Below are 13,523 nucleotides of genomic sequence, written 5' to 3' on the forward strand. Positions count from 1 at the left end.
ACTAAATTATTAAAAAATGGTTTTCAAAAATTGCAGTATGCATCCGCCATTGTTTTTCAACCATGTTTGTTTTGCTCGAAGGCTCTTTTCGAGTATTCGTACAGTGAAAGTTGGCCAGCAGTGAGGTCTTAAAACATATCGTATGAATTGCTCTTCCTGATTACTTGAGATAACAAGTACACATCTCTCATCTTTGTTTTCTCCTACACTGTCCTTTCGAAGTTGTAAACTGTTTAAGCCAGCTTCGTTGCTATTAGTAGTCGCATAGTAGTCGCAAAGTCAATAAGGTATTCAATATCGACGAATTCCGCATTGCAACTATATCGATATTACAGTTGGTCTCCGAATTTTTCAACACTCATATATTTATGATCTTTTTGGCGGCTGTGCCAACCTAAATCTACAATTTGTGCTTCTTGTATGGTAACCTCCATCCGCCCGCAACTGCAACAATATAGTAACCTCCATCCGCCCGTTGATGCTCCTTCACCACCGTCTTATCAATGAAGTAAGCAACTGCAACAATATATAATGAATTCACTCGTCATTAGTCTTGAACAGACATGAGAAATACTAAAATATAATTTGTACAAACAGACGAACATCTAATTTTGTTTTACTATATATAATCACAACCTATAAACATCTACAGGATAATGTTAATTTTTAATGATTAGATAATGGATTCACAGACCTCAAATAGTTCGAATGCACTGCCCTTCCGATACGTATCATCTTTCTTCTTGGACTGTGTAGGAAGCACACTGAATAACAGCGTTCTCCATCCGATAAGTAAAACAGCAGTACTTCCCATTGTAACCAACACAAAGCTAGAAGCCGGGATGTGACCCGATGAAGCTGACCTAATGACTATTCCAAGCTGCAAATAAAGGAACAACCTTTAAAACAATTTTGGCAGACACATGAATCAACAGAAGTCACTAACATCCTAAACTCTACACGTCAAGCAAGATCAGTGAACTGCTAGTTTTAACTCTTGTAAATGCAGCCTTACCGGAACACCAAGAATCCACGATTTCGCAGCTGCAACCACAGCTTTAGACCGACCCTTCATCCCTCTCCCTTCCTCCGCATACCCTCCCAAGAAATACGCACTCAGAAACCATCCTACCACACAAAGTTTCCACCTTTATTCCTCAAAGCTTCCAAAAACACATCAATACCAGAGAACGGAACAAGAACCAATACCAGCAATAAAAGGATCAGCTGTATGAAGAGTATCAATAGAAAAAACATTGAACCCATGGCTAAATCTCCCAATAGCAGAGAACATAAGCAAAGCCAATACATCTCCACCAGCAAGTAACGCAACACGTCTGAATACAAATCACACACCAAATTAAGATAACACAACACAAAAATCAAACCTTTCCCCTAAAGTAAGAGTCTTTATCATTACCCCCATTTAGTAATGTTAGAAGATGAAGTCGAAGATGATGGCTTATCAAATTGAATCACACCCTCTAAAGGAACATCCTCTTGACCCACGAAAACTGTGTCATCTCCTGAAGAAGGGATTTGAGAAGATGAGGTCGTAGTGGTGGGTTTGGACTTGACGGTTCCGTCAGGGTTAGAGAGAGCGAGGACGACGCGTCGTCGCCGGAGAGTGGTGGGAGCGGAGACGAGGCATGAGTCGGAAGAAGAGAAAGAGGAAGGATTGGTTTTGGTGATGAATCTGACGGCGGAGACAGGTCCGGTGGGAGTGCGAAGAACTAACATTCTTCTCTTTTGTATTGCCTTGTGGGAAGCCAATCGTCCGCCACTCGAGTCTCATCACTTTTCTTTTCACATAAAACAATTTTTTTCCATGTTTACAAACAAAAAATAAAAATAAATAAAACAACTACTTTTTTATTTTTAAAAATATTTTAAAAATATAATTTATATTAACATTTTTATAGCAATATAAAACAAATCAGTAAAAATAATTTAAAAGAAAGAAATTTATAACCTAATAAATCTTTGAGTGATCTCAAAAAACTTGGCTTTAACTACTCACGTTCATGTGATAGAGTGGATATGTGTTTGGGAAAACGGGGAAAATCAACCCAAACTATTTCCCGAAGGTATTTTCATACCCAAACTCGTGTACTCTGAATTTTACAACTCAAACCAGCTTTCAGTTCAAATAACCAACCTGAACTATATCAAATTTTGTCAATTTCAACCTCGACGTTAATAGTATCCATGCCCATCTTGAAGATTTGGACAATTAAGCTTAAGCTTAAGCTTAATTTCTCTTGGTTTTTACAGAACCTTAAGTTTGATTGTCCAAATCTTTAAGATGGGCAAGAATATTGTTAACGTCGAGGTTGAAATCGACAAAATTTGATGTGGTTCAGGTGGATTATTTGAATTGAAAGTTGGTTTGGGTTGTAGAATTCAGAGTACGCGAGTTTGGGTATGAAAATACCTTCGCGAAATAGTTTGGGTTGATTTTCCCCGTTTTCCCATTTGTGTTTACATAAATATGATTTGGGTTGTTTATCTACAAAATATTTTAGTTAAAATATAACAAGTTAAATAAATATGTTATATTATCATCATTTCATTATTTTGAATATTATATATTTAATTAATTTGATTAAATTACATTTATGTAAAAAAAAACAAATTGTCACACGGTACTCTAAAGGTTAAATTATAGAATTAACAATCAAAATACAATTATTGGAAGCCAAAAACAAAACTGGCATAAAGCATAGAAATGTGTAACACCCATGTTCGAAAATAGGTGACGTCGATCAACATCAAAGAAGAATGTCGATCGACACCAACATTTTTTGGTTCGACCGGTTTGTTTTAAATCGCAAAATTGATTTGCCAGGATTGGTTTAACCCCATGGCTCGAGTCTAAAAGGTACTCAACCCTAACTGATCTTAGCCGCATTTTGTTGTTTCTAAAGTGTGAGAAAGTTTCTAAGAGTTTCTAAGGGTTTTTTTGTAAGGTTTTTGAAGAGTTTTGGCTGCAGTTCTTGGTGATTCTAGCCTAAAGGAAGAGAGATCTTGTGGCTGTTGTTTTAGGGGTGTTATGTGCTGCCTTTGTTTGTGTGTTTTCGTCACTGTTCATCCATTTCAAAAGGTGAGTGTATGACCAAGGCTTATCTAAACAGTTTTGGGTGTTTCCATGATTGTTGATTGATTTATTTGCTTGTATGTGTGTTTCATGTGTTGTGGTGCCTCTGTACGTCCCTCTGGAGAGTCCATATCGGCCATGGAGTGCAAGAAGAAGGAGATCCATCAAGGAAAGCGACTGGAGCTATGTTAGGGTCTTAGTGTCGATCGACACCAGCTTTATGTGTGGCGAGGATAGTCGCGAGTGACGATCAACACCAGTGATGGGTGTCGAGTGGGAGTGTCGACAGAAACCAGTCCTCAGCAGCGGCTGAGTTTTCCATTATTTGTCATTTTGGTTGTGTTATTGCCTGAATATGATTAATACTGGTTGTATGTATAGCCCAGTAGTTGGGATGAGTGCCTCACTTTTATGTATCTCTTTTCGTGATGTAGGTAAAAGCAAAGTGTGACCGTGGAATAAGGCGAGGAGAGAAAAATGATCTAGGGACTCAATAGATTGATTTATGATTATGTTATGGCATTTTTAGGAATGCTAGTTCTAGAATTTAGAAGCGAGCATGATAGAAAAATTATGATATTTCTTGATGATTGCTGGATTGTTGCTTTAATTGTCTTGCATTGGTTTTTAATTGGTTTGGTTATTGTTGACTTTCGCTCTGTTTAATCTGATTATCTGGTTAATTGAAATTGTCCGGTTTAATTGGTTTAATATGATTTATTTAATTGATTTAGCTAGTTAAAGTTGGTTAAATCTGCTTTAGTTGGTTTAAATTGATTTAGTTCAGTTTAGCTGGTTTAAATCAGTTTAATTTGGTTTAGCCATGTATTAAAAAAATGGTCGGTCCTTTCAAATGGTATTCCCGTAAGTCTTTACAGTTAGGGCCAGACTGGTTTAAACGCAGCTGTTGCGGTTGCCGCTGCGGGAGTTTGTGGAAGCGGGCGGTTGCGGTTTCAAGCGTTATTAAGCGGTTTGAACGACTGGTTTTGCGTTTGAAAATGGCTGCGTTTGCGGGAGTTTTATGACTGGTTGATTAGCGGGTGCAACAGCGGTTAAATAAAAAATTGCAAAAACAAATGTAAATATAATTATAAAAACATATAAATGCTCCAAAAACTATATTATTATGATTAAATAATAATATATTGAAAAAAAAAGAAAATGATGAATAACTAAAAACCATAAATGAATAATTAATAATTATTTAAAAAAAAAAACATATTTTCAGTTAAATATATTTAAGAAAAATTATAATTTTCTTGAACATGCTTAATAATTAAAACCATAATTAATAATATTGGAAACTTATATAAAGAGAGTGACTATTTTTGATAATTAATGTGAATATATATATATATATATATATATATAATTTGATAAAATATAATTTACAGATTTTCCTTTTTTAGATTCTTTCCTTTTTTAAACTAATCGCAATCGCCCGCAACCGCAAACGCTTGCTGGAGGGAGCTTTTAGAATTCAGCGATTTCGAGCGTTTTGAAGCGGTGTGAAGCGTTTTCTATGATTGGTATCAACCGCTCACAACCGCAACCGCCCGCTAGCAACCGCTAGGCGGCTGAGAGCAGGAGAACCAATCAAGCTCTTAGTCTTTGTTCGTAAGCATGATAGTTGAGAAATCGGAAAATTAGAATAGATCATATATTTTCTTTAACTATAAAATATTTTGCGTATATTTCTAGCATAAAAATATCATATTTTTGTAGCAAATATCAAATAAGTCACGTCTTTTATAATTTATTCCAAGGATAAATAATTTTCAAATTTGATTAATTATTTACCCAACTATAAAAGAAGAGATCTTAGTGTTGTTGCTTTTCTTGTAAGGATTTTCTTTGTATGCTTGGCATTTTAGGTTTTAGTCTCTAGGGATTTTCGTATATTCGCCGGTAAATATTGCTGGCAGTTTTCATGTACTCTTTGGGTTAAGTGTAATGCATTTGTATGATATTAATGAAAATAAACTTTTAGAGAAAAAATAAAAGCCCTACTGTAAAACACTTAGGGGGTGTTATTGATTGTATAAGTTAAATTCAACTCCATTAGATTTTAAAATTCATAAGACTTTTAAAATTTGGGTTCATTGAAACTGAAGTATTATTCATTTTAACAAATATGTGGAAGTGTATTTCTACAATGACAAATGATTTCCTTTGTTTTGAACAATAGAATTGAATTCTATAACAAATAATTTTCATAATTTCAGTGAAATTCTACCAAACTTTTTACCATTACGTTTTTTTCTTCTCATTTTCTGTTTTGAAGTTCTAGCATATTTTTTTAAGGTGAAAATTGATTATAAAAACAAAGTGACGAAAATGAACCATACAACAACCAGATTCATTTTGGGTGGAAAATGAGGAACATAGTGTGTATATTTGTTTTGACGGACACACTACGTAAAAGAAAATGAGGAAGAGAGAAAAATGTTGGGTGGATGAGTTATGTGTATTACGTTGAGTGATAGGGTGAAACTTTTGTTTATTTGATTGTGAAATCTCATGTAGAAGGTTGGTTTTTGGATTGACATAATTTACATATGAAATCAGTTTCAGGTTCATTTTAAATCCTTTCAAATGATATCATTTGTGAAAATCCACCAAACTTGAATAACATAAGACTTTGATTAATAATTATAAGTATGAGAACCAATAACACTTGATTTAAAACTCTTTAGATAAAGACAATATAAATATGAGAACCAATAACACATGATTTTAAACTCTTTTAATGAAGATTCTATAATTATAAGAACCAATAACACTTGATTTGAGTAAAGGATTTAAAATCATTATTAAATAACACTAGAGTTGGGTTAGAGTTAGACTCTATTAAAATACAGTATTCAATAATACAGATATTCGGTTCTGATTTTTCTATTATTCGAGCGAATCCATAAAATTACTATCTGAATCCTGCTTCTCCAGATATCCTATTAGTCAGATCGGATCCTGAATCTCAGATAATGAGTCAAGAGTTCTACTTCTCACACTTTTTCTAACCAATAACTTTGATATATGAGTTATGGTTTAGCCTTTTGTCTGAGTTTTGGTTTTGCATCTCTAACTTGCTTATAAGTAGTAAACTTTTTCGTTTGATTTAAATTTGTGTGGATATAGTAGCAATTTATTTTTGTTATTACAATTTAATTTAATAATATAGAGAGAGACGAGTCTCCTATAATTTCTTTTTGATTTAATTGTTATACGAATGAAATCGGGAAATAACACTCTATGTACTCCAATAAATAAAAAATTAAGTATTTGACTTTAATGTTTTTAAAATTAGTTCTCTCTCCTAGTTACTTTAGCTGGACAAAAATATATCTATATATGGTAACAAATAGTTTAACGAGATAACGTAATAAATATCAATAAATTATAGACTCTTTTATCAATAATTTGTACGTAATCTATTTCTAACTTCTACAATATGATACAATGTTTCAACACGATAATAAATAATTTATCAGAATAAATTCAAAATTACCATATAACTTATAATTTTATCGCGATACAATATCATTTATACTGTTAATAAATTATTTAGCATATTAACTTTAACACTAAAAATTATTTAGCATATTAAGTTTATGAAAACCTGGTTAGAGTTTAGATTTTGTAATTAAACAAAATTATATTTTGGTTTGGGTTGACAAAATATTGGTTGGGGTTTAAATTTTGTAATTAACGAAATTATATTTTGGTTTGGGTTGACAAAATATTGGCTAGGGTTTAGATTTTGTAATTAAACTGAATTATATTTTGGTTTGGGTTGAAAAATAGTGGTTAGAGTTTAGATTTTGTAAATAAACGAAATATAATTTCGGTTTGGGTTGACAAAATAGTGGTTTGGGTTAAAATTTCCGCGATAACATATTATTAACATGTTTAAAATTTTGGTTTGGGTTTACATGATAACAAATTATTAACATGTAATTAAACGAAATATAATTTTGGTTTATGTTGGCAAAATAGTGGTAGTATTAAGAGGTGAACAAAAAGGTTCACATATATGTGTGAACCGAAGAATTGCTCTATATAATATTACTTAACATGTCATTGCTATTGTTGACATTCATTATTGTTTTGTATATGGTATAGTAAATGAGTATATACGGTAACTGTAAATTTATCACATAAATCATAAATTATCGCGATACAAAATAATTACACACGATATAATTATAAACTTATAACATGATTTTACTTATGTATTTGATTAACACTATCGTCGATAATTAAATTATTATACCGCTAAATAATTTGTTAGATGCGAAAATATATTTTTCTCCACTTATACAAGTTGATGAGAGAGAACTAATTATACATATATCGGTGCTATATTCTTAATTTTTGAGTCAACTGGGTATAAAAGTTTAACTCACCCAAAGAAATCTTATGACAATTTCAAAAATAATAATATAGAGAGACGAGTCTCTTATAATATTATGGAGTTTCTTATGAGTTGAATAGAGTCGTACGTCTTCTTGCATTATTGTAAATCAAGGATATACTTGCCAAATATTGAAATATTATGCAAAAAGTATAGTTATTTTTCATTAAAAATACAATTCATAATTTTTGATCCAAATATGAAAGAGAAATATTGAACGGTGAAAAGAATTAAGTGCATAATTTATTTGATGTTGTCGAGAAATTATAATGAAGTTGAACTTGTAAATATTTTGCTCATATTTTGCTTATGTTATGCTTATGTTTTGCTTAGCTTTTGATTATTTTAAGCAAAAAAAAATTTTGATTTTATTTTTATCAACATAAACTATAAGATTAATCAAGCCAATTGAGAGAAAAATTGTTTACATGACAAGAAGATCAGTAGATGCAAACCAGGCGAGAGTATGGTAAGAAGGGAACGAAACTTCTTCTTCTCATCCGTCTTTGTCTTGTGTTCGCTTCCCAGATCCTTGGTTGGTTTGTTGAAGAGATGTTTGACATATATTTATAAGCAAAACAAAATTGAGTGTGAGTTTGTAATCATGATGACATCACATACACATTCACGACATCATATTGGTTGTGTCAACACAAAGTACATACATCATCTTGCGTATGTCATCCCTCACCATTATGACTATTTTTTTTTAATATTATTTCCTAACTTCAAACTTTTTAAAAAAAATTCTCCCATTAAAATTAATTAATTATTACTTAATTTGATGGTAAAGTTCTTACAAATTAACATTAGTCCAAAATATGATGTTAAATATAAATAAAGTAAGTTTATATAAACAACGCGAATGAACATAAAAAATAAAAGTAAAGTATAACATAGTGTAGGAAAACATTAAGTTGTTTTTAAAATACGATATAATAGAAATAACATATTTCAAAATCATTAAATTATGAATTATTTTGAACTTTAGTTATCCTTAATTTAAGCTAAAATATTTTTTTTAGAGAATCTTTTATTCACCCTCTTGTTTTAATACATGACATATTACATTTAAACATAAATGATAAATTAAACAAATAAGTTAACATATTATAAAAAAAATCATTATACAAATATTTTTTAATTAACTTCATAATCTCGTTTAACTGTAAACATTAAATCCTTATCTCTCTGGTAAATCACAACCAACATAACCCAAAATTAGGTTAATAGTTTAATTTATTAATAAAACAGTTTGAATATAGAATATTTGTTCTAATACTTAGTTTATATATTTTCTTTTTCAATATGGTTAATTTTTTTTTCTGTTTTATCTAAATATGATAAAATTATATATAACAAGTGGCGATATTTATGTTTTACTTGACACATATCATGATCATGTGAGTTAGTAATTTTGAGAATCAAGCTTCAACATATAATCTTGTTTAATTGTAAAATATAAACCATACTTCTAATATAAACTCAAACCAACATATAACCTTGTTTAATTACAAAATCTAAACTTTAACACAATCCGCTTGGTTGAAATCGGGTTTACCATTATTAAACAACATATATTGAACGATATGAGATCCCGCATTATTGAGGATTTTTAGGACGATTTCAAGTGATATGGTAACTATAATATATTCTCATAAGCATATGTAACAAAACAAAAAAAAATTTACTTGCCTAAATCTTCTAATCTTGCCAATCAAAATAAATAGTCAAATATCCCTCGAGAATGATACTAGCCTCTATAGCAGTAGCACACATATTGGTTGGAGAAATCATATTAAAATTCATTAAAAAAAAAAAAATTTGTAAAGCCAAATCAGTATTATTTTTAATACCTTAATATGTGAAGGTTTCCTTTCAAAATCAAACGATTTAAATAAATTATAATAAAAAAAAGAGATTAACTCATTTTTAAAGGTTCATTGTTCACTTTTAGCTGATATAATAAATTTAAAACTTTTAATATTTAAATTATTTAAATTCATTTAATATTCATAAAGTTAATAATATCATCAAACGGGTTTATAGTAAAGGGAGGATAATTATTACAAAAACTCGAATTATAAAATTTGGGTAAACCCTAAAAAATACACAAGTTTAACAATTTAAATATATATATATATATATATATATAACTAGTCGGTTGTCCGCGCTACGCGCGGGAGTTTATTATATTTTTTTATGAGTAATTGGTTCGTATTTTATTTCCTACTTCTTTTTTCACTATACCATACTTTACTTTTTTAAGACTTAAATTGTGTTTGTATAGAAAAACTATTGAGTTTTAGCTTCATTAGTCGTTGAGAAATTAAGTGTGTATAGTATAAGTCGAAGTGTGGGCGTAAATGGAAGTGCGGTTGAGGATCATTGAGAAACGTGTGCTATTAAGGTTTTTACCAAATATAGATCTAGATGTTAATATTTTGGGCTCTTTTATATGTTGGCATGAAATTTGAACATGATTTATGGGTTTTACGGTTTCCTTTATATATTTTCATAATTTATTATTTTTTGTTTTACGGTTTCCTTTTTTGGATTTGATCGTACTTTATATCTCGTAATGATCATTTATATTCTATTATATTTTTTTCTGATTTTATGTTTTATATACTCTTTTGTTTTTTCATATGGAAAATTTTTTAAATTTAACATATTAGTATAATTTACTTTATATTTAGTTTATTTCATTTAATAATGTTTTATTTCAATTTTCATTTTTATGAATATAGTTAATTTTTTATTTTTTATTAGTTTAACATATGTGTTGTATTGGAAACAAATAGTTAAATTCATATTGGAAACTTTTAAGGAAATATTATTTTTATTTTTACCTTTTTATATGTTTATAAAAAATAAGAATTCATGTCTCAGTCCGACATGTCTCACTTATGTTAGAAAAGTTTTTGAGACATAAATTAGATAGATTTATATTCTCAAAATTTCTTACTTTTTGTTTTATTCTCGTTAAATCCCATTATATTTAGGTTTACATTGTGTAAATATAATCATATATATATCTTAAACATTCACTAAAAACTATAATCTATTATTTATATATTTGTTAGTATAATCGATAATTAGTAATTTTTTTAACTCTTAATCAATTATCTTTTTTAGTTTTATAATGTATAATATAAAAAAATACCTTTCATATTCATTTTGGAAAAACTTATTTACATAGGTTTAAATATTAAAATTAAATGATAAAATAGTATAATTAATTTTAAAAATTAAATAATAAAATGAGGTGGATGATGATGTGGCTTAAGGAGAAGAGAGAAAAAGTTAACTTTATATATATAGATTCGCAAAATTGTTGTTGTTATTTCAAGAGATGGTCGAATCCGGCTGAGAACCAGAAACATAAACTCATGATAACAATAATATTAAAAAAAACTTAATTCTACATATAATACAAACTCACAAAATTATATAAAATTAGCAAGAATAAAACTGTCCAATTAAATTATTACACTAAAAATAATAGTAGAAGTCTATATTAAATAACACATAAAAAAATATATAACCAATTACAAAATAGACCAACCAAATACATATATAAAATTATGGAACCGTGGTGTATTACGGAATAAATCCTAGTTTATAATTTATAGTTTTAGGATCATTATGTTGCTGAATAAAATTATGGGCATGTTAAAAATTGGTACTCAAAAGATCAGAAAACAAAAAGCAAAGGAAGATAACTTTAAAATTAGATTTATCTCCTCACCCCTAACAAAATTACTTTTTTACCCTTTATCCGATTTAACAAAAAATAAAAAAAACTCATATTTGCTAAAATAGCGTACCATGTAAATCGTATGGTACCGCTATACATTATAAGTTATTTGATAACTTCATAGTTATAAAGCTAAATTATTTATAGCTATTCATATGTTATCGCTATTAACTATGTAAATCATATGTTATCGCTATACATTATAAGTTATTTGATAACCTCATAGGTATATAGTTAAATTATTTATGTTATCGCTATAAATTTTAAATTATTAATTATCGAGTTAAATTATTTATTATATGATTGATATCAACTAACTTATATATTAACATGTTAATTTATTATGATATTTCATCTGTTATATTAACTTATACATAAAAACATATAAATGATATGTAAAAATTGTTCTACAATTTTATGGATATGTGTTTTGTTATGTGCTAAAATATTTGTTATCTATTTTAGGGGCAGCTTTATCCAATTTAAGTAGCTAAGAAAGAGAAGTAACAAAAAAAGAATATGTATAGATTCTTAATATTGTTTTTTATTTGAGTACATGAGATGTAGTTTCCCTAAAATATACGAACATAAAACATTTGATAACTATTGAAAGAAAATATTATATTTTAAAGTTTGGAATTTTAACCCTTCTAAATTGTAAAACCAAATCATAACACTTTAATTAAACCAAACCAAATTACAATTTTAAAATAATTTAAATGAAATATAAGTGATATTACGTGTTTATCTTTTAAATTAATCAAAACATTTCTAACTGTTTGCTTAGAGATGTTAAACCGGATTTGGGTTTGGCTTTAGTTTGAATTGTTTTATGTGTAGTTTAGAATTGAAAACCCGTCCTGTCATTTTCTGTCTCGTCCTTACCCGTCCCGTCCCACCCCGCCCCGCCCCGTCCCGTCTTCGATCTGTCATAAAATTTCTGTCCCGTAATCGTTTTTTTTAAAACATAATCATTTGCCAATGTTTATTATAAGAAACTTGGTAAAAGATTTAGACGGGATACCCGTATTCCTCGTTTAAATATTCCTTGTTCGATTTTTAATTTTATTGATCTTTCAGTTTCATCTTTATTTCTCATTACTTTCTTCAATTCAAAGATTCATGTTTTAGCCTTTTTGTTTTCCAAAGATTTAGGTATTTCTATTTTTTTAATACATGGATTTATTGTAGTTTTGTTATCCGAAGTATACGTTATCTTCTTGTATCTGTCATTTCATGTCCAAATATTTGAAATAAATAGTAAAGTGTAAATTAAATTTAGCAATTTAAATTACATGTCCCCGTATCGCACTCGTAGTTTTATATTTGAAAGTTGAAAGTGAACTTAACTCTATGACTGTGTCTCATAACAAATATATCTAATCATGTTTTTTTTTTATGAGAAATAATTCAGATAATGTTTGTTTTCGAATTATATGTTCCCGTATCGTATCCATTCCTATAAGTTTTTATATATTTTTAATAAATAACACCATTTACATGTAACTAAATATAATTTTAATATATGTAAAAATTCATATAATCGTTCAAAAGTAGAGATTTATTTGTCCCAAAGTTGAATTTTGTTCAATATTTTGAGATTTTGAGAATTAAATATAACTACCAATTTTTTTATTTCAACCGGTTATCCAAAACTTATATATCATATTTGTCAAGGATAGTTTAAAATTATACATATATGTGAGATAATGTTTGTAGATATTTATTTATTATATCATTTATATCATACCAATTTGACATATTATTTGTTTTCAATTAGATTAAATCATGAAAAATATAATCCGTTTATTATTTAAAAATCGGTAATAAGTCGTTAAAATCATTTAAATGTGATATATCCACTTGTTATTTAGTTTTAATCTTAATAGAAATTTTATATGTTTATAATCTCAAAATGTAGTTTATGATTTGATAAAACAATTATTAAATATTTGATAATAGTAATGATATGCAAATTGCCAATGGATGGAGATTTATTTTGTTAAGATTGTGTGAAATTAATAAGAAAAAAGAAGTTTAGAATAATCATTAACTAACTGTTTGACAAAATAAAAATCATTGAATTAATGATAAATTTTGTAGATATTATTTGTGCTATAATTGCTAGATTGATTTTTGAATATGAATATTTTTTATGTGAAAATAAGAAATTTATGTGATCTAGAATGTTTATTCGCATGATTTTAGCAAAAAAATATTTAATTATTGATTTATTTATATTTTATTTATAT

The 13,523-nt window shown here is 28.4% G+C and overlaps 1 protein-coding gene across 1 annotated transcript; it reads right to left on the reverse strand.

The window, feature by feature from the left end:
• Positions 1 to 247: 247 nt before the first annotated feature.
• On the reverse strand, positions 248 to 1,801 carry LOC17898981. The gene is made up of 6 exons (XM_023789069.1): positions 1,421 to 1,801; positions 1,210 to 1,337; positions 1,016 to 1,128; positions 695 to 880; positions 474 to 516; positions 248 to 443 (listed from the first exon to the last, which is right to left on the reverse strand). The coding sequence occupies exons 1-5, from the start codon at positions 1,738 to 1,740 to the stop codon at positions 487 to 489; spliced, it is 777 nt and encodes a 258-aa protein (XP_023644837.1). The 5' UTR covers positions 1,741 to 1,801; the 3' UTR covers positions 248 to 443; positions 474 to 486.
• Between the last annotated feature and the right edge of the window lie 11,722 nt (positions 1,802 to 13,523).

The sequence above is a fragment of the Capsella rubella genome, unplaced genomic scaffold (assembly GCF_000375325.1).
Source record: "Capsella rubella cultivar Monte Gargano unplaced genomic scaffold, Caprub1_0 scaffold_1, whole genome shotgun sequence".
NCBI classification, from domain to species: Eukaryota; Viridiplantae; Streptophyta; class Magnoliopsida; order Brassicales; family Brassicaceae; genus Capsella; species Capsella rubella.